This window comes from Phascolarctos cinereus, unplaced genomic scaffold, assembly GCF_003287225.1.
Source record: "Phascolarctos cinereus isolate Bilbo 61053 unplaced genomic scaffold, phaCin_HiC Scaffold_5;HRSCAF=322, whole genome shotgun sequence".
NCBI classification, from domain to species: Eukaryota; Metazoa; Chordata; class Mammalia; order Diprotodontia; family Phascolarctidae; genus Phascolarctos; species Phascolarctos cinereus.
The window spans coordinates 50,415,676-50,438,060 of NW_027555958.1; the positions used below are offsets into that span (position 1 = coordinate 50,415,676).

Consider the following 22,385-nt stretch of genomic DNA (forward strand, 5'->3'; position numbering starts at 1 on the left):
GTTCTAAAGGATGTGGGAAGAGATGGGGATCAAGAGTACAAGAGAAAGGTGAGCTCTGGAAAGGAGAAGGGGCACTTCTTCCTAAGGCAGTAGGGAAGGAAGAAAGATGAATGAAGATACAGAGAAATGCTGAGGAAGAGAGGAAGTTGAGAGTTCTCATATTGGATAGCCTCTACCTCAATTAAGGAGGAAGTGAAGTCAAATGAAAGAGGCAAAGGATAGAGGTGAGGACTCCAAAGTGTAGGGCAATAATTCAATAGGGAAATCAACATGAATCATTAATAAAAAGTTTGTGGAGCGTACATGTACCCATTTTGACCTTATCTTACTATACAGTGTGAGACGTTGGTCTATACCTAGTTTCTGCCATACTGTTTTCCAGTTTTACCAGCAGGTTTTTTTTTAATCAAATAATGACTTTTGTTGTTGTTGTTGTTCCAAAAGCTTGGATGTTTGGGTTTATCATATACTAGTTTACCATGGTGATGAGCAGCACTATGTATCTTGCTGAAATTATCAGACATCCATTGATAGTAGTCTCTCTCTCTGGTTTTGGGTTTTGTGTGTGTGTGTGTGTGTGAGGCAATTTGCCCAAAGTCACATTGCTAGTCAGTGTTATGTGTCTGAGGCTGGATTTGAACTCAGGTCCTCCTGACTCCAGGGCTGGTACTCTATCCACTGTGCCACCTTGCTGCCCCAATAGTAGTCTCTTGTGAGCACAGATCAGGGTTTTGTTTTTGTTTTTGTTTATGCTTTACATCAACATTTAGCAGCCCAGGAGCACAGCAAAGACAATGCATGGTAGGAGTAAGCCTGGAAAAATGAAGTGGCCGGGAGACACTAAGGAAGGCAGAGTTGAAATGGCTGCCCATGTGACAATGCGGGGGGAGCAGTGAAGACTCTTAAGGAAAGAGCAGGCAGAAAATTCACAAACTGGAAAAACAGAGAAGGGGAGGTCAATTAGATAGATTTAAGGAAGACAAAGAAGGTACAACAGGAGTGAGTAGGTAGGAAAGGTAAGAAAGATTGTGGTCAGAGAAGGGAATTTCAGGGTTTGAGATCTTTTGTGGAAGAACAGTTCTGAGTGATGACAAGGTCCAAGGTGCGGCCCTGAGATAACAACAAAGTTTATTACTCTCCCAGGAGGTCAGGTTACATGAGGCACTCCCTTTCTTGGGCTTGGGCATGAAGTAATGAGGAAGGGTGACTGGTAGGAACACAGAGGAGTTTAAACCCTCTTACCACCTAAATAGTATCTATCTGTAGTATTATCTCCAGTCATCATATTTGGTCACTTGTATCTAAGTTGGATCATTAAAAAACCATCATAATAGCCAACACATCTATTTTACAGATGAGTAGATAATAAAACAACTGGCAAAGTCAACAGGGAATTAATTAATGGAAGAGCTGAAGTTACTGATGACCATCATATTTTAATCTCTTCTGTGGCCAATGGGATTGTGATTCATTAACTGATATTCTGTTTCACTCAAGAATCCTGACAATATCTCTATCCATCATATGGAGAAGTCAGGGGGAGATGTTGGAGAAGATGGAGCCCAAGCAAAAAAGTTCGTGTAAGATGTTAAGAAAAAGATAACCAGCCATATGCCTATGTGCAGTCCTGCTTGGTAATGAGGGCTAGATCAGATGACCTTTTGAGGTCCCTTCTCCATTTAAGACTTCAAAGCGTCTGTAGCCAAGGATCATGCCTAACATATACCTCCAAAACATCTAATATAATACTTATCAAATTGTGGGTACTCTGTTGCTGTCCTTCCTAATCCAAGAGAACCAAAATGACCACTATGTCAGGGTTAATGTACAGTGTGTCCAGCTGTAGCTGATTAGACCAATAGGGGCTCAGAAGGTTATACCACAGGTTGGGCACATAGAGTCCATATAAACATTTGGGATGGAGATGTCTCTAGATCTGTACCTCTCACATTTCTTTTGAGCTGCTGCCATTCCACTTTGCTCACAGAACACAGCACCTTCTTTGATACAGGCATCGCATGCTGGGCAGCCCTGTGCCAGTGTCTCCCATGCCTCACAATTGATTCCAAAGTTGTTCAGAAAGACCTTGAGAGTGTCCTTGCCTTGCTTCTTCTGAAGTCCATGTGAGCGCCTGCCTTGTATGAGTTCTCCATAAAGCAGTCTTTTAAGGAAACGTACATTTGGCATTTGTGAGTACTAAATAAATATTTATTAACAGATGGAATAGCTAGCGTAATAGCTACCATCTAGTTCTTAAAAAGCAATTCTCTGGTCACATACCAGAAGTCAAAAGGAGTGGAGGAAAGGCAGATCCACAAGGACACGTCACAGATGGCCTGGGCTAACTCTGACAACTCCACGTAGGGTCCACAGAACACAGCTGCTATTTCTTCCCCTCTGGATTCTAGAAATAACTTAGATAGGATAGGAAATAGTTTTCTAACTCTATAACTCATAAGCTTCCACCAATGCGCTTTCCTTATTGATGATCAGTAGAAACTAGCACTCTCCACTACTCATGCCTAGTTTTTTTCTTCTCAGTTTTCCTATTCTGCTATATCAGTTTTCTTCTCTCTGGAAGGCCACAATGATGAGTCCAGAAGGGCAGGTTCAAGTCTTGCCTTGATACTTTTCAGCTGAGTTACCACTAGCAAGTCATTTTCCTGACCTCCCTCCCCTTAAGCCTCAGTGTACTCATCTGTAAAATGGAGATAACAATAGAACCTTCCTCACAGGGTTATTGTGAGGATCAAATGAGATACAGAAAGGTAGTTTGCAAACCTTAGAGTGTTATATAAATGTCAGTTATTTACCTGATCTGTTACATTAGGCATGGCTTAGCCCTGGAGGTGACATCCAGGGCTAAGGATGTTGTTTTCTGCTGTCCACAACTGTGGGCCCACCCAAGCAGCACAGCAGAGAACGTCTGGCTGCCACCCTGTTACTCAATGTTGCATGCAACAGAACTGCAAACAAAAGTCTGGGTTTATTTACCAATTAAGAGCCCCAACTTGAATGCCACTGACTCCTGCATTTCTCTCTTTCAACATGCATTCGTTCAGCAAGGTGTCATTGTGTGCACAGCACAGTGCCAGGTACTGTTAACGAAACAGGGAATCTTTCAATGAAAAAAGCCCAGCACCAACTCAATGAAGAAATCAGATGATTGCAGGGAAGGGGAGCAAGGACGGGAGAGGTAGCTCCATCCAAGACCATCGCAACCAGCTGAGAACTATTCAATCTTGTTTACTCCAGGAAAACACCTCCCTGCCCCTGATTCCCAATGAAAGGTTCAAAAAGAGCTCCTTGACAAGAACATTATCCAAAACGAACTCCGGCTAGTTAGCTCAGCTGAGACCCACAGCATCATTCTGGCGGGATGGTTCTCAACACTTCTGCGGAGTAACACGATCTCATTATCCCACACCCCCAGAATAGCAGCATTAGGTTCATTAACGTTTCTTCTTTAAAGCTGTAGAAAGCCACCCACTTGCAAGCTTTGGCTGCCACTGAATGGTTTCTGTTCTAGACACGTCACTCCTACCTTTTAAAATACTTAGGCAGACATAATCAGGTGAAGAAAGAAGAGAAGAGCTGGGGAGAGAGAATCATCATACACCCTTCACTGGCACCTTCCTCTTTCTCCTCCAGCCCACAGGGGTTTCACTCCCGTCCTCCGTATTCTTGGAGCATCTACTGTTTCTATCCCTCATGAAATATTTCAGGACACGTTCATTAAAAACCAAAACAAACAGAAAACAAAACAAAACAAGGGAGGTGGCAGTATGATAGCTCTTCCCTAGCTGGACTGTAAACTCCTTGAAAGCAAGGAGAAGATCAACATGTCCCTAGGGCATAGCCTAACACCTGGCACACGGCATGCATTCAATAATGCTTCTTGTTGTTGAGAGAATTACTGAGACTCATGCAGCACAAAGGGCCCTCTGAAAGTCTGGCATTGGCACCGACTGTCCATACCAATTCCTGGGGCAAGGGTAAGGACCTCTCTAAGGACACTGAGGAAAAAGTGGATAGTCTAGGGCATGGATTAAACCCGTCCCCAAAAAGACAAGTGCAGGAACTAGGAAGCCTGGTGAAGAGCCAAGAAACAAAGAAGGACCAAGGAGAATTTGGGAGGCAGTGAAGAGAGGAAATTAAAAGAAAAAGCTGGGTCTGAGAGAGGGAAGCGATAAGAAGATGCCTTGGGGTTTCCATAACTCCTGGGCAAGAAAAGAAGGTGGACAGATAAGTTACACTGTCCTTCCCTATGGGATGCCAGGAGACGGAATTGGAAAATCCATATAAGCGGCAAATCTTCTTAGCCCTTCTTTTTCTATACTGTAACCCCATCCCTTTCTTAAGATCAAAAATTGAGGGCTGGAAGGGATGTGAGAGATTGTCTAATCCAATCATCTCATTTTATAGATAAGAAAATGAGTCCCAGGGAGGTTAAGGGATTTGCTCGAGGTTACACAGGAAGAAAATAGCAGGGCAAGAATTCAGACCCAGATCCTTTGGCTCCCAATCTTGCTCGCATCCCACTGCACCACACTGCCATACTCTCCCAACCTCCTCCTTATAAACGGACTAGCTACCTATCATTGGTAGCTTTCTTATCATATGCTAGACACAAAGAGAACAGATCTCTCATCTTGGATAATTTATATATATATATATATATATACATATATATGATCTGCTTGTGGAGGCATAATATACATGGAATGTTAAAGCTTGGAGGAATGATTGACTTAATCCAGTCCAAATCCCTCATTTTCCAGATAAGTAAACTAAGGCCCAGGGAGGGGAAATGACTTGCAAAACTGAGATATGAACCCAGAGAGACTGCATGGTGGTGGACAGAGGCTTGTACTTGGAGAACGACCTAGAGGGTGGTGAGGTAGCAAGATGGGCAGGGCAAAACTGAACTCAGCATCAAGAAGACCCCAATTCAAATCCTGCCTCTATACTTTCCAGTTGCATCACCTTGGACAAGTTCCTTAAACTCATTTACCTACGTTTTGCAATGTCTAAAATGGAGAGTGTGTTGAACCCAACAAGCTTGAACATCCCTTCCAACTCTGAATCTGATCCTATGAGCCAGATATAAACCACGGATCACCACACTCCTGTGTGACTCTGGACGAGTCAGTCAACTCACCTGGGACTCAGTTTCTTCCTCCATAAAAGAATGAGGATTGGACTAGAAGGCCTTTAAAGTCCATTCTGGCTCTCCATCTATGAGCCCAGCTCCTAACCCACTGTTCTTCACATTATATCCTTATCCTGCTGCCTCTCGTAACAAAATAAAAACAACTCGGGAACACTGCCAACATAATAGGAGCAAATACAAATACCATACGTGGAGTATCACCTGTATCTGCAACTACTAAGGGTACGGGGTACGAATTGGGGAAGACTTCATGGAGAAGAATTTTGAGCTGCGCCTGGAAAGACTGATATGGGAGGAGAGGGGGCTGGCCTGCTAGTCAGAGGGAATATTTGTGGCATCCAATTGAAGTTTGTATTTGATCTGAGAGGCGATCAGAACTATGGTCTTCAAAACCACCCATTCAGAAAGTCAATAGCATTTATTAAGCACTTGCTGTGTGCCAGGTACTGCTAAGCACTGGGGATATGAGGAAAAGCAGAAACAATCCCTGCCTTCAAAGTCCTTACATTCTATTGGGAGAGACCACGGGTAAATAACTACATCCAAGACACATACAGAGTACATCTTAAGAGTAAGGCTCTCACAGAGTTTCTTAATCTTTCTTTGTATCACGGCCCTCTTTCGCAGTCTGGGAAAGCTTAGAGACACCTTATCAAAACAATGATTTGAAAGGCATGGGATAGAATACATAGGATTACAAAGGAAAACAATTACTTTTAAATGTAATTACCATTTAAAAAAAAAAGAAGTTCCCAGACCCTAGGTTAAGAGCCCCTCACGTCCAGCAGATCGGATGGGGTTATCAGTCTGTGTGCCCAATGGTCTATAACAATCCTATTTAAGTGCTGAGCTTTTTCAATTAGTTTTTTTTTCTCATCAATCCCTGAGCTTGCTTGATTTTGGTGTTCTCTGAGGCCTCAGCTCTGAAAACAACATACAAGTCTCACATCTGCTTTCAGTCTTGGTGGTTAAACTTACCCCAGTGCTAGCCAATGAGCTATTGTAGGACACAAAGGGGCTGTCTCCATCCACAGGCAGCTAGTTTGGTAAACTGCACAGTCTACAGGGGTCCATGTCACAAAACATATTGGGGGGAAACGGTGGCAGAAATCATTGGGAACCTTGGTTCCTTCAGTCACGATCAGGACATTACTAAGTCATAAAGCACATTACTAAGCTTGGGACCCAAACTTCTCTTTTGGTCGAAATTAGCTTGTGGGACAAAGAGTTATTAAGGTGGGACTCAGAGATGAACAGGCAACATAATTATATAAACCCTGTTTCCATTGGAAACCAACCAAAAATCCCCATCCTTCCTTCAAATCCTGTCTATCTGGATTATCAGTTGCTAGCCCTTTGAAGGAATGTTCCTCTAAACTACCCGATGGTGGAACATCAGCAATTGTTTCATGAGCTATTCTCCAATAAAAGACAAATAAAAATAAGATTAGCAGCGTTCTCGTTACATTAACACCCCAGTATAACATCCTGTACCTCCCCCTACGGGCCTTTGCAGGACATCTACATGGGCTCAGGATGCTCTGCAAAGCACCGACATCCTTCTGAATGGATTCCAATGGCTCTCTCACATTTTTTTTCCTCTTGATCCAATCACCCATCCTCAGATATTAATTAACATTCACGCCCCATGAGACCTGAGCCTTATAATTAATTTGTCTTTCTCTTGGACTTCTCCGGCTTTCCCAGCTTACATCGGCTAATCACCAAAACGCACACAGTCTAGACACAGTTCAACTACTTCTACTTCTGTGGGCCTGGGCTAATCATGAATGTCTACTGAGATAGCCTTCTTTTCTCCATGACAGACCACACGGGTGGGTTTGGTTTTTTTTTTTTGGAGGTTCCTTAAAACATTGCTCAAAACACACTTGGGCCACAAAAGCTTTCCAGAATAATTCCAAAATAATTCCAGCTGGCTTCCACTGTTCTAGTTTCAGAGGCCCCACCCTGTAGCCCTCATGACTATGTGTCTATACACTGCTATGCTGTGCTTTCCCCACTTCCTTTATAATTTCCCAGAGAGCCTAATGTGGTGTCCTCTACCTTGAGAATTTTCCCCAAGGACTGATAATAATAAAAACCAGGAGGCTGAAGAGGAGGGGAAAAGATTAAGAGTATGTTTTTGCCTTGAGCACAATAATAGGAATAAAAAGATTCACTCCCCTCTGAGTACCATAGCTGTGTGAGTACTTAACTCGGCAAATATTTGCTGTGCACCTACTATGTGCAAGGCATAGTATTAGATGCTGTGTTTTTGACTTTAAGCTCTCTTTATAGATTCCTCGATTCAGAATGATGAACTGGATCATCTGCTAATAAATAAGTAAACCTTTAAACATGCCAGCACTCAGAAAATGGAAAATGCACACCTGTGCCAAGAGAGATTTTTTTTTTCCTTGTGCAGCATAAGCTAAGCCAGTCTACTGGACAGGTACCAAATCAACCAGTGTTCTCTTCTAGCACATCCAGGATGCAATAACTGCACAAATTACTACCCATCCTCCCTGTTCGGCTCTTTGTATGCCTCCAAGGTATCAGGATGACACAGAGCAAGTGAGGTAAGGTGAGGCACTATTGTTAGCACCAGAAGTGGCAGCAATAGCAGTATCTACAGGTTGCCACAAGGCTGCTGTGAGGCTAGCCTTATTAAATACTCAAGGAGGACTAGATATACATGACTATACATTTAGGTCACTTACGAAGCACAGAATTAGAGATTATCTTTGTTAAGGGTCCTACCAACTGCTTTGGGGTATGATGGGGATACTGTATATATGTATGTTTTTCCAGGTGGTGTTTCCACCCAACACTGACAGCCTTCCCTTCATGGATACAGAACTATTTCTACTGATTCCCTCTTCCAAACACACATCTCATTAAAGAAGGGCTCAGTCTGGACTCTCCTGTCTCTCAGAGTACAGTGCTCACCCTCTAACACAACAAAGGAAGGCTGTCTTTTTTTTTTAAACTTCAGTTCCCTTTGTGCCTAATATCTTCCAGAATTAAGACAGCAGAGTCAGCCACTTCCCAGACTGAATTTGAAATCAATGAGCAAGCATTTATTAAGCGTTTATCATTGTATGTGCCAGGCACTGACCATCAACCTTGCCCTCAATGAGCTTTCATTTTACCGAGGACACAAGACAAGGGGATATGGGATACAGGCTTTGGGATTTGGTGACAGGGGCATTTTTGAAAGGGAGGGGGAGATTTTATTTCTCTGTAATACTCCCAGTTGCTAATGGCCTTCCCCCACAGACCTCACACTTTGTTTCGTACCTCTCAAATGTCTTATTATGTGCTGCTGTGTATTCGTTAATCCTGTTTTCTTACCAGTCTATTTGCTCAGTGAAGACAAGACCAGGTTTTTTCTTGGGAGGCAACTAGGTGGCTCAACAGATAGAATGTTGGATCTAGAGTTAGAAAGATGTGAGTTCAAATACTCTCTCAAACACTTACTAGCTGTGCGATCCTGGGCAAGTCATTTAACCTCTGTTTGCCTCAGTTTTCTCATCTATAAAATGGAGGTAATAATAGCACCTTTTTCTCAAGGTAGTTGTAAAGGGAAAATAAGATATCTGTAAAGTGCTTTGTAAACCTGAAAAGCTCTGTGTCAATACTAGCTGTTATCTTCTAAGCTTTGTTTCTCCTCCGGTGTGTAGCACGCAGCAGATACTTAACAAATATTTGTTGCTCTTGTTATCTTTAGTTCAGCCCAGGCTTGCTTACAGTCTGAATCACCAACAGCAATTTGCAAAAAAGAAACAGAATTTTAGGGTCAGAATGGATGCCACATCGAGGTCATCTAGTCCAACCCATCTCAGTATTACAGGAATTCCCTGTACACTATCTCCCAATCCACAGGTCATCCTGTCTGCCTGAAGACCTTTCCAGCTCTACAACTATTATTCTATGATCCTTTAGGGTGGGGTAACTCACTCCCTTCCTGAGACAATGCATTCCACTTTGGGACAATTTTAATTAAGAAGCTTTCCCCTACACTGAGCCTGAGTCTTCCTCTCAATGACTCCCACCCCCTGCTCCTAGGGCCAGACAAAAGCAGACAGAGAAGGAAGATTCTTCATGATTATTTTAGCTACTTTCTTACATAGCCCTGACTTTACCTCCCCTTCTGTACGGCTACCTTGGTAAGGTTGAGAAAACATCAAGTTTCTCCCAAGAGATGTTCTACAATTTCCCAACAAAGGAAATGGGTGTAATGAGGATATAGTAACAGAATAACTTTGCCCATGAAAGCTAAAAAAAAAAAACCAAGAAGGGCCCTTGGTGGCACCAACCAAGCTGCCATGGAGAGGCGCCAAGCAGGTGAGACAGAGTAGAGACACTGGCTACAGACGGGGATCAAGCCTTGAAAGCTGGGACAACTGCCAGAGAGATCCAAAATGCAAAAAGTTGTGCGTGTTGTGAACAGCAGGTGTTAGCGTGGCCACAAAAACTTCCAGCTCCTGGGGGGGGTCACTTAACTCAATCTCTCCCTTTTTAAGAAGAGGCAAGCACAGCTCAGGGAGAGGTTCAGACATTTACTCAGGGTCACAGAGTCGTCGTTCAGTCTTCTCAGTTCTGCCTGACTCTTTGTGACCTCATTTGAGGTTTTCTTGGCAAAGATACTGGAGCGGTTTGCCATTTCCTTCTCCAGCTCATTTTATAGATGAGGAAATTAGGCAAACAAGTGACTTGCCCAGGGTCACACAGCTAGTGTCTGAGGCTAGATTTAAACTCGGGTTTTTCTGACTCTAGGCCTGGTGCTCTACTCACCCCACCTCCTAGCTGCCCCAGACTTAGTTGTCTGGGGCATTAAAAGGCTAAGTGGCTTGTACGTGGTCATACAGCTAATATGAATCAGAGGCAGTTTTTGAACCCAGATCAGTCAGTCAACAAGTATTTTCTTTACAACTCCAAGGCTGGCTACTTCTTCAGCAACTACCCATGTTTACAAGGGAAAACGGTATATATAAAGACACAGTGACAGAAACAGATATACATATATAATGGTTAAATAGAACATAGAGAGTGTATCCCTGAACTCATATATAGCTGGTCAGTTTTACCTGGACACTATAAACCTTTAATTGTACTATTAGAAAATTATGCTCTCTCCTGATAATCCTGAGACGGACAACCAAACGGGCACAGAAGTGGCCAAAGAAAGAATGGGCACAGAAACTGCATAAACCATAATCCAACTCCAAAAAAATGGAGGGCTGGCATCTGCTCAACCAATTTCCTTTCAACAAATCTGCCCAGACTAGGAATCAATAAAAGGGATATCAGCAGTGGATCAGAGGGACCACTCAAAAGGGGCCTTGGTAACGGAAGTGTCAGCAGTACTCTTCAGCACAGAGAGTCTAATTTGCTGGTTCAGGAGGTATAATGATTATGAGGTATTTGCTTGGAAACATAGATGCCTCCTAGCATACCAGACAGTCAGCCTCTAAGGCTTCTAATACAAGTTAAGATCCTTTCTAGGTGGAAAAAATGGTGCTACAAAGATCAGGGGGAAAAGTCTGACACTAGCCTAAGCCATACTGTACATATACATACATGTGTGTGTATACATATATGTGTATATATACATACACACACACACACACACACACACACACATATCTATGTTCTACCATAGCCAGAAAAAAGTCCTCCAACCTACCATTTGGTATTTCTTAAGAATATGATAATGTTTCTAGACCTGTGGGATGGTCACTGCTCAATAAAATAGTTTCCTAGCCAGGAATCACCATATATCAGGCAGCATGGTACAGTGGGAAGAATGATGGCTTTGAAGATAGAAGACCTACATTCTAATCCTGCTTCTCTCAATATTTTAGAAAAGTGATTAAACTTTTCTGGGCCTCAGTTTCCTCATCTGTAAAATTAAAGGGTTGAGTAGTTGACTTCTAGGGTTTCTAGGTTTCTTCTAGCCCTAAATCTATGATTCTAAGGAGAAGCAGGAGTTCATAAAGTGAAAGGCTTAAGTGCCCTAGCCTCTTGCCCCCCAGGGCTAGAAAGAGGTCTAAAGGCATAGACATTTCTTAGCGACTTACAGGGGGGAATTGTTATTATTATTAAAAAGTATTATCCAAGTGTGAGCTAACTCCCCTAAGCCAGAAGACTTTGTTTCCATATCTTTTTTTGGCAATGTATATACTGACTGGCATTCAAGTGTATTCCTATTTGATTTCCCCCACTATATCACCCACCAAATGCCAGTCCATCTTAGCATAATTGACTGGACAGATTCAAAGTTTCAAAAAGACCCATTCTCGGCTTTTATGGTGCTCACAGTCTGGTAAAGAGAGAAGACACAAATATACACAACTATAATACATGATATTACATGATAAATGCATTAGAAGGTTGGTGAAATACTCTGGGAGGTAAAAAGAAGAGAGGGTGAGAAAAGGACTTCAAGGAGAAAGTAGCATTTCAGTTGGACTTTAATAATAAAAACAGCCCCAATGAGAATCCATGCTCGCACAGTTAATTGGCTATCTACCTTCAAATGAATGAATAAAGACACATTTATTAGATGCTTACTATGTGCTAAGCACTAGGGCAACAAATATAAAAGTGAGATACTTTTATCCATTGGGGAAGCAGCGTTTAGAGGGGAGTGGTGACCAGGGAGAGTGTTTGGGTTTAAAAAGTCCCAGGAATGGTCTGTGGAGCTTTAGGGGAGTAGACTGACACACCCTTTCCCCTAGAAATGGCAGTACTGATTTTATTATGCTCCCAGACTTGGAAAGGATCAGGGGAGCAGGAATGAAGTAAAGGTCACCCACATCAGTCAGGAGGCATGTCAAGATGGCCAAGGCTGGCTAGATATGGTATGCCATCTAAAGCAAATTGTGTACCTATGTCAAGTATAACTGAAATAAGTGCTCCTGCTCTGCAGCTGCTTTGAAATTTATAGGGTGGAGCTGATTAAAGTCCCCAAACAAGGTCCTTAAACTTGAAGCTGCCACTTGGTAACCACTTGACCTAGTGAGGGGCACTTTGGGAAAACTGTTGAAAAACCAACACTCTAAGAAGACGCATAAAAAAAGTCATTATCTCTTGACATACTTCTAGTCTGTAAGTCTCTCGAAAAGATCACCATCACTAAGTAAAAGGAAAATTCCAAGTACTATCACAGTCCATTGGCCAACTAGGGCATACCATCTACTCTAAGATAAATTTGGAAGAATTTTAGCATATTTCAACCAACTAAAAAGCTGAGGAGTTGTGAGTATTCTCTGCAGCCTTCTCAAATTATCATGTATATAAGTGTGTGTGTGTGTGTGTGTGTGTGTGTGTGTGTATGCGTGTGTATGTCGTCACCACCATCCCCAGTGGAATGTAAGCTCCTTGAGGGCAGGTACTATTTTTCATTATACATTTTTATCCCCATTGCCTTGTTTGTAGCCGGCATTTAATACTCTTTGTTGGGTTGAATTGTTAAGATTCCACCTTATCTTTAGGGAACAAGTACAATTAAATTTTATGTACATGAGTTGCTCGGGCAGGCCCCCCCCCCCATTCGATCTCTCTACCTTGAACCAAAGTTCCTTTTAAAGGACTAAATGTGAGACACTCACATACCCCTTAATGACACCACACAAAAACAATATATAAAAAGTACAGGAAATCTGTGATAAATAATCAGCTTAGCTGTTCAACTTTTTTTTTTTAATGGCCAAATGAATGTGGACCATTCAGCTGCCTTCTAAAAAGAATGATCACTGACATCCAGAATTCCTATTCAGCAGGCTCTAATAAGAATAATTATAGTTAGACGAGGCATTAATCAGTTTGGCAGATACAGGAGTTCTGATAATGAGGCTAAAATTAGTAGCAGGGAACCTCTGAAGGCCACAGCACTTCAAAGATAGATAAGCTGAATGGATTCACCACTGGCTCTCAACATCCCTACTACTGCTTTTTTGGAAGTTACATTTTTGTTAATACTCAAGGCCCCATGTTCCTCAAAGCAGGTGCTTGTGAACCCACTCTGTGGTTGAAGGAATACCATGTTGTCTCTGTGGCACTACTCAGAGCATAGACTCCTGGATCTACTCTGGTCCCATCAGTTAACAAGCACTTATTAAGCACTTACTGTGTGCTAGGCATTGAGCCCAGTCCTTTCCACTGCTACCCTACTCAATATCAGACTCATGATCATTCTTTCTGCCTTTCTTTTTTTTTCTTTTATTAGTCAACTGGGGTTAAGTGTGGTGATCACTTTCCGACCAGCATCTCCATTCCACACCCAAGCTCTAATAGAAAAGTGCAGTACAGAGGCAATCGCTGCTGTCAGTGCCCAGCACACACAGAACCCTGTTATAAATGCTACATGGGAAGGATAAAGAAGGAGGATCTTTGTCCACAAAAAGCCTAGAACATCAAGAGAGCTGACAGAAATAAACATAATGCCACAATCATGCACAAACATGCCACATGGAACAAAGGAGGAAGAGGACAGTGGAACGGTGGGGGAAAGTGATGAATTTGGTATCACTAGGACCTGAGTTTGAATACCAGCTCTTCCATTTACTATCTGTATGACCTTGATTTCAGCCTCTCTGGGCCTCATTTTCTCATCTGCAAAGTGAAGGGGCTAGACTGGATGAACGTTAAGTATCCTTCCAGCTCTAATTCTATGCTTTTATGAACTCAAGTCCATCTATCCCGGCAGAGTTAGAATGTGGGGATGAGTTTTGAAGGAAAAACATGGATTAGTGGGGGAAGAAAAGGAATGGATCATAGAATTATAGATTCAAAGCTGGCAATAACCTTAGAGGTCTTTAAGCTTAATCTCTTCCCCCATTTTATAGATGAAGAAACTGAGGCACAGAGAGATTAAGTGATTTGGGGGACCTGTAGGTTAGAGTAATACACATACAAGGCATGGCAAGTAGGCTTGTCTGGCCTAAGGGGGGAAAAGCCTAAACCTGGGTGAAGAGGAAGATGAGAGTGGTTGGGTTTGGTGAGATGGGGTGCCTGTGTGAATAGAAAGAAGGGTTGATGTTGGCTCTAAAGCAACACATAAGGCATTTAGACAGGATGTGAGAGCTTGACAGCCACAAAGGAAAGACGCTATCAAAATGATGCTTTGGGAACATGCTACCTGTTAGGATGGATGAAAAGAACTTACAAGAGACGCTAGGAGTGAGCCAACCAGAAGGTAGTTTTACACATGCTGGTGTGGGCTCAGACTTCCATTTGGGTAGAAGCTGCTAGAAATGGAAAGAAAGAGGGAGATTTAAGGGATATGGTGAACTGGTTTCAAAGTGAAAGACGGAAGAAAAAGACCAAGATTGAAGGATCTCCCCAAATGTGCCTAGTGGACAGAATGCTATACTTAGAATCAGAGAAATCCAAGTGCAAATCCAAGTTTCATTCCTTAATATCTGTGTGACCTTAGACGAGTCATTTTATCTCTTTGGGACTCAGTTTATTCACCATTAAAAAGACAAGGTTGGACCAGCTGGTTTCTAAGGCCTTTTCCAGATCTTAACCTCTCTGCTTATGAATGGGGTTCAAATACCACCAATGATCCTCACTGTGTGGCCATCAGCAAGTCACTTCATTTCTCGAACCCTCCATCATGCATTGGATAAAATAATGAGACTCATAGCACCTGCCTCCTAGGGCTCAAACAAGAGAATGAACGCAAGGTCTTATGTAAACCTGAAAGCATGCTATGAATTGAACGATTAGGATTATTACTTCCTCTGAGCCACCAGAGAATTTTATTTCCACCTCTCATGGAATTTATATAGTGATGGGTGTTAAAATGTACTCCTGTTTTATCCCCCTCGACTAGACTGTATGTTCCTTCATCGCGGAGACCGTATTTTATTCATCTCTGCAACCTCTCCAAACTGTTCTGAATGCAGTAAGTGCTCAGTAAATATCTGTTGAATTGAAGTCGGAAGCTTCAACTGAGTTGAATTGAAGGATGGAGTACTGGAAAATTGGGGTGGGGGAGTGGAAGAGAGGAAAAACAATAACAGCTTACCTGCCTATGAAGCCTTAGGTTTACGAAGCCTTTTACATACATTACCTCAACTGATTCTCACAGCAATCCCATGAGGTAGACAACACTGTCATCGCCAACATCTTTTCACAGATGAGGAAACAATCGAAGCCGAAATCACAGAATCTCCAAAGCTATCTGGGTGAGTGCCTTAGCCAACATGACATCAACCAGTAAATGGGGAAGCTGATCCTCAAACTCACTCTAAGGTCAAAGCTCTATCTATATTACATTAACTTGGATGAACATTTTTTTAAAAATTAAATTTCAAGTAGCAGTACAGCAATCATTACAGCAGCTCACATTTATGCAATGCTGCCTAATGTACATTACCTTTGATCCTAGTAACAACCCTGCCAGGTAGGTGCTATTATTATTCCCATTTTACTGATGAGGAAACTGAAACTCAGAAAGGTTTAATGATGCGCAGAATCACAAAGCTATTTTCTGATTATAGGTTCAGATGCAAGTCTCTGTCATACCACGTCTAGCACTCCAATGGTAGTGCGTGAGTGTGTGTATGTGTGAGAGAGAGAGAGACCGACAGAGACAGACAGAATAAGTGTGTGTGTGTGTGTGTGTGCGTGTGCGCGCGCACGCAAGCACACATGTGTGTGTTAGGGCAGCAGAGGTACACAGATATTATCATTGGGCTTCTAGGTTCTCAGATATCTTTGTGAGAGGTAGGCAGGTGGGAAAAGTAAGAATGTTCTAAAGGCCAATTAGAGATTAAGTAGAACTGTCTAATTACTCTCAGGACATTACTGGGCATTGCAAAGGTCATAGAAAGCTGTTTCCCCCACTGCTTCTTCTCTAGTCCTTGACTTACAGAGAGCAAATACAGACCTTCCGCCTCTGGCTTCTCCATTACCAGAGTCCAGGATATTATTTGCAAAGGCCTGCCCCAAACACTCCAACACCCATTTTGGGCAATTTTTACTAGTGGAGGTGAGACCCCAATGCCAAATATACAGATGCAAATTTATAAACTTTAAGTGGTATATCCAAATCCCTGCTGTCTCTTGGCTTTCCTCCCTCTTGTCTGAAGGCTCCTTTTCAGTACCCTTTTGCTGAATAAACATTTTCCTCTGACCCGGTAGGTATGAGTGTCTCCCAAACACTCTGTCTTGGGCCTTTTTCTCATTCCTATTGCTTTCTTCTGGCAAATCTCATCAGGCTCCAGGGGTTTAACGGTCACATCTGTGCAAACAATTCCCAAACCTATATACCAGCTGAACTTTGACCCTGCATCACCAACTCAACATGTCCAAAACAAGTATTCGTAATGTTCCCCTAGACAACGTCTTCCCCCAAACTTCCACACTTCTATCGAAGGCATCACCATCCTTGGAGGCCCCTAGATTTCTGGCCTTGGATTCACGCTTCATTCTTCATCCTTCCCCTCACCCCCATTCAACCACTTGCCAAATCTTGTGGACTGGCCTCCACAATATCTTTGGCATCAGTCACCTTCTCACTACTCCTGGGATAGAGCCTTGACTGATGCCTACACTTAGTTAACAGGAAGAGGAGGTAGATTCAGCAAAGGATACCAAGAAGGAAAGGTCAGATAGGCAGGAGAACTAAGAGAGAGAAGTGATTCTGATGCACATTAAATTTATAAACTTGCTACCTTGTATCTCCTAGTGTAGTTCAGGTCCTCACCACCACTGGTATTTATTATCCACCTGTTATGTGGCAGACACTGTGTTAAGTCCTGAAGATACAAAGAAAGGTAAGAGACAGCCCCCTCTCTCAAGAAGTTCACCGTCTAATGGGGAAGACAAACTGCAAAGAACTCGGTACATACAAGACACATACCAGTGGAAATTGGAGGTAACCACCAGAGAGGCAACAGTAGCATAAAGGATAAGTTTCTTGCAGACAGGCTTCCAGGAAGCCAGGGAAGATGGCAGGTAAGGAAAGAGAGAATTCTTGGCATTGGGGACTGCCAGTGAAAACATACAGGGCAGTTAGGTGGCAAAGTGGATAGAGTGCTGGGCCTGGAGTCAAGAGGACCCAAGTTCAAATCCAGTCTCAGAGACTTCCTAGCTGTGTGACCCTGGGAAAATCACTTAACCCTGTTTGCCTCAGTTTCCTCATCTGTAAAATGAGCTGGAGAAGGAAATGGCAAACCGCTCCAGTACCTTTGCCAAGAAAATCCCAAATGGGGTCACAAAAGTCGGACATGACTGAAAAACCGACTGAATAACAACAAATGAAAACACAGAGCTGGCAGATGGAGCGTCTTGTTTAAGGAACAGAAATGAGGTCAGTGTTACTGGATCATAGAGCGTGTGAAGTGCAGCAAGGTGTAAGAGGATTGGAAAAGGAGGAGGGGGTAGGTTATGAAGGGCTTTGAATGACAAAAGGATTTTACAGTTAGTCCTGGAAGTGACTAGTTTACTGAACAGGGGAAGTGATATGGTTAGATGTGCACTCTAATAACTGAGTAGACAATGGACTACAGTGGAAAAAAGACATGATACAGGGACACCAACCAGTAGTTGGCTAATAGCAATAGTCCACGCGTGAAGTGATAAGGGCCTGTACATAGGTTATGAGAGGAAACAAGGGAACATATATGAGAGACGGTATGAAGTTAGAATTGACAGAGCTTGGCAGCTGATTGGATATGATGAGGGGGGAAGAGATTGAGGATAACACCTAGGCTGGGAGCCTAGGTGACTGGGATGATAGTGGTACCTTCCACAGTAACAGTCTGCTAATTAGTCTTCCTGCTTCTAGTCTTGCCCCTCCTCAATCCACCCTCCACACAGCTACCTAAGGTCACTGTCATTTCCTTTCTCAAAAATCTTCCCTGGCCCTCCACTGACTCTAGCTTTCAAAGCCCTTCCCAATCTAGCTCTGACCTGCCTTTCCACTTTTATTTCATATTCCATATTAACACCCTCACATACTCCACTCCAAAGTATCCCCTTTGGTGTTCCCTAGAAATAACACTCCATCTCCTGCCTCTGACTGTGTCTTTGTTCAAGTGGCCCCCAAGTCTGGAATGCCCTCCCTAACTTCCTTCAAAGAGCACCTCAGCTACTTCCTCCTACGTGAGTCTTTTCCCAATCACCCCAATTGTTAGCCATCTTTCTCAAAATTATTTTCTTTTACTTTGCTTCCCATGTACAATTTCTATGTATTGCATACACCCCACACTTCTAGCCTCAAGAGAATACCAGCTTCCTGAGGGCAAGGATTCAACAATTCTGTATCTGAAACAAGGAGCACACAGTAGGCAATAAATGTCAAACGGAATCAAGAGAGTTGATTGAGGGGTCTTCTGAGACAAAGGTTTGGGAAGAGAAAGGGGGGATGAAAGCTAGAGGGGGCAATCCCAGGGTATTCTATATATAGGTGGTAACTGAAACCATGTGACTGGATGAGTTCTCTCAGGGAAGGAGTTAGAAGGCTCAAGCAGATGTGAAAGGAGCAAAACTGAGTTGCAGCTCCCCTGTCCTGCCCCTCTCACCCTCTCATTTTAAACCCATTTTGGCACCAGGCCTATGCTAGTGAGAAGGGAGGAGCAGCTAATAGGGAGACACACACTCAGCTTTGGTGGTGGGAGTTAAAAACAGGCTCTGTGCATCAGGAGGGGAATCCACAGGGAGTCTCTGGCTTTTAAGCCACCCAGAAACCCTACAGCAAGGATGCATCTGGGGCTAGGTTGGTCCAGGCCCCATCCACAGAGGAAATCACTGGGCTGGCTGAATAGCTCTGGGTTAGCCCTGTACATGGGACCAGAAGTTGATAAAGCTGAAAGGCACCTTAAAGATCTTAAGAGTCCAACCCCTTCATTTTACAAACAGGCAACTGAGGTGGGGAGAAGGGTACTGATTTGCCCCAGGGTTAAAAAATATAGCATTTGAACCTGCGTTTTGAGATCCCAAATCTAATATTCTTTCCCAAACTCAGGGGAGAAGCCAGATGTCCAATCATCAGTGCAAGAGACTAGTTTTCCATGATTTTTGCCTTTGTTTGTATCCCTAGCTGTTAGCAAAGTGACCTTGTACACGGGAAGCCCGTAATAAATGCTCGGTGACTTACGTCCTGGAGTCCCCAAGCATCTGACAGGCTCAGACTTTGGCAGTAACCCATGCCCATGTGTCCATGCCTATTATATATGCAAATGAGAGAAAGAAACTGCAGGAGTTTGAAGACTGGACTGTGGAGATGGAAGGGATTCGGGTAGAAACGATAGAGGGCAGAAAGAGAGTATGGGGGGAGGCAGGGTTGTTGGTAACTAGTTGAGAAACCAGTGCCCTCGGGCTCTTTCTGTGGACCTTCAGTTAGAGAGGCAGCAGCTGCTCCAGTAACAAGTAAAAGTTAAGGAAAGACTCAGGCAGGCGATCCAGTCACCCACCACTTAAACAAAGCAAGGAGAAAGTGCACCACGATCGTAAAACTGCTGCTTCGGCACACCTCGATCGGTCACATTTAAAGGGGAAAGTTTGTGGGGTGGCTCTTTCCTGAAAGGAAACCCAGGCTTTGTGCCGTGGTGCACGGTTGTTGGGGGATTTGGGAGGTGGGAGCTAGTGGTTACAGAGTCTGCAGCAAGAGCAGATCAAAAGGGAACATTTCCGCTTTGGAGCAGGAGACCAGGGTTCTCGAGGGCGGACGGGCAGGCAGCCAGCCTCCTGGCCAAGGCGTTCAAGGTGAAGGAAGCAGCCTCCTGGCTCCCCCGCCTGCCAACAGGTAGAGCTGGAGCAGCCCAGGCAGGCAGCCGCCACTCCCCCCCACAGCCGAGCCCTGGATCTGGATCTGGGCACGGGAGGGCTTGGCCTTCTGGCTGAGCATCGGGTGGATTCCAAGCCTGAAGCTGGGCTAGGGGCAAGCGGGTTACCGCAGCACTAACGGCTAGCGATCACTGCCCTCCCCGCCCCCAACCAAAGGGCTACCCCGGATCCGGGCGGTCAAGCGCTGGACAAAATGCCGGTTAAGTGGGTGGGCTCCCCCAAGCCCAGCCAGGCTCCGCTCGGCTTCTCGAAGGTCCTCAACCGAAGGCTGTTCCGGGAGCCGGGCAAGGGCGGGGGTCGGGGCTGGGGGGGGCCGGAGCCTTGGGCTGGCCCAGGCCGCACGCTGGAGGGGAAGGACACCCCCTCGGTCCGCCCATCCCCTCCGCTCCCCTCCCACCTTCGCGGGGCCCCCGGCTCGCAGCCCTCTCGCGTCTGGCATCACGCCCCTCTCCCCCCAATTCGGCCCGGGCCCCCAGCCCGGACTCACCGAGGGTCAGGAGCGCCAGCAGCAGCGGCCTCTCCCTCGAGTGGCCCATGCTGGCTGGCGGCGCGAGAGGAACTCCCCTTCCCTTTCTCCTCCGCCTCGCCTCGCCTCGCCTTCTCCTCTGCCTCCTGCTCCCGCAGCTCCGGAGTCAGCGCTCCTGCACCCGGGGGAAGGGGGCGGCGCGCCCGGCCCGCGCCGACTCCACTCCTGCGCCTGCTCCCGCCGAAGGGCTTCCCCAACCGAGACCCTTCAATTCGCGCGCAAGAGCGGCCGTGTATTCCTTCTCTCGCTCTCTCCCTCTTTCACCTCTTCCTTCCCTCCTTCCTTCCTTTTTTTTGGGAGCAGGCGGGGAGCCGGACGCTAGGGCTGGCCGCGGCTACAGTGTGCAGCCCCGACCGCTTCCCGAAAGCAAAACGAAAGAACCGCAGCGCCTGCCAGCCCGCCCGCCCGCGCCTCCCATCCGGCGCTTTGCCAGCAACAAACACAAACTTTCCCAAGCCCCTCCCCACTTCAGGTAACGGGGAGGAAGCGCGGCGCTCTGGGGATCTCTGGGTGCTGCCCGCTTAAAGGGGAGGAGAACTTCCAGACCCCCACCCTCGTGCCCCCGTGCCAAACCTCCTCCGACCTTTAAAAGTTGGGAAATGCCCAAGATTTTTCTAGGAACAAATAACTCCCCAGGAATCTCCCCAAATCAAAGCGCAACTCTTTCCCTTCTCGCGAAATCCCGCGTTTGTTCCCCAAAAGTCACCCCCCACAGAAAATCCACAAAAACTTAACTTTCCACAAATCCACTCCGTTCTCTAACTCCCGCAATCCGGGCCCTGCCTGATGGGATCCTCCAGGAGGACTCCATTCCTGAGTCCTCCACTTTCCCTCTTTTCTCTGAAAAGATAGAGCAGGGGCACTGATCTGACAGGCAGCTCCCTTTCCAATGCTCTAATCAAAAATACAGAAATATTAATATTACGACAGTGCTTTATGTTTGATCCTGTTCGAGTTTTACATTTTTTAGAACTGAAAATATATACAACTCACATACGAATTTGCAACAAAGTAACCAAACATATAATTTTTTTCTTTCCAGTAATGATGCTGTAGTTCTGTATAGTACTTTTATAATCATTACGTCATTGAACCTTGCGGTGGATAGGATAGGTTTTCTACATTTTCTAATTCTATCCAACAAGCTTTTATTCACTAAGCAACTACGATGTGCAAAACCCAGTACTAGGCAGTGGGAATACAAAGACAGAAATGATAAACAGTCCCTCTACAGGATGACTTCTGACAGTAGAGCATTAAATCTCAGGAAGGTCTGGAAAGGTTTCCATTAGATTATTTATTTTACAGATAAGGAAATTGAGGCCCAGAGACATTAAACAACTTGTCCAAGGTAGTATAATAGGTTAGTGTCCTGCAAAGAGGCACAGTGGACTGGAACACACCTTCTTGACTTCCAGGTCAGTGTTTTTTCCACCACACAATAAAAGCCAAGTATTTGGGGAGGGGGTGGGGAATTTAGTCTGCATTGTCTGAATAATTCATAGATGAGTCAGACATATGAAATCAAGGAAATTGCCTGAACCCACTCAATCCAGTGCCTCATTAATATGATAGGGAAAAAACCCCACAGTATTCCTTCTAAGATTACCTCTAATTGATCTTGTCCATGTGTCAGGTATGTCTCAGTTGTATGTAGTTGTTGGTATGGTTTTGCCCTCATTAGAATGAGTTCCTTGTGAGCTGGGGCTGGTTTTGCCTTTTTTTTTTTTCTTTCGTATCCGGCTTTCAGCAGGGTGCCTAGCAGGTCAATGCTTGTTGACTGACTAAGAAAAAGGCAAAGAAAGGTTACAAAGAGCCAGGTCTACCCATCACTCCTAAGCTCATCTTGCTCATAGCACTGTTATAAGCATGGGTGGTTTA

General features: G+C 44.5%; 1 protein-coding gene across 2 annotated transcripts in view; it reads right to left on the reverse strand.

Moving 5' to 3' along the window:
• The window catches only part of PTGFRN (prostaglandin F2 receptor inhibitor), an 84,511-nt gene extending 63,564 nt beyond the window's left edge, over window positions 1-20,947 (reverse strand). For both annotated transcript variants that reach the window (XR_002327619.2, XM_021002727.2), the window contains exon 1: window positions 20,466-20,947. Coding sequence is in view for 1 of the 2 variants with exons in the window: in XM_021002727.2 (XP_020858386.1) it covers window positions 20,466-20,514 (49 nt within the window). In the remaining variant the exon portion in view is untranslated. The remainder of the gene's footprint in view (window positions 1-20,465) is intronic.
• Between the last annotated feature and the right edge of the window lie 1,438 nt (window positions 20,948-22,385).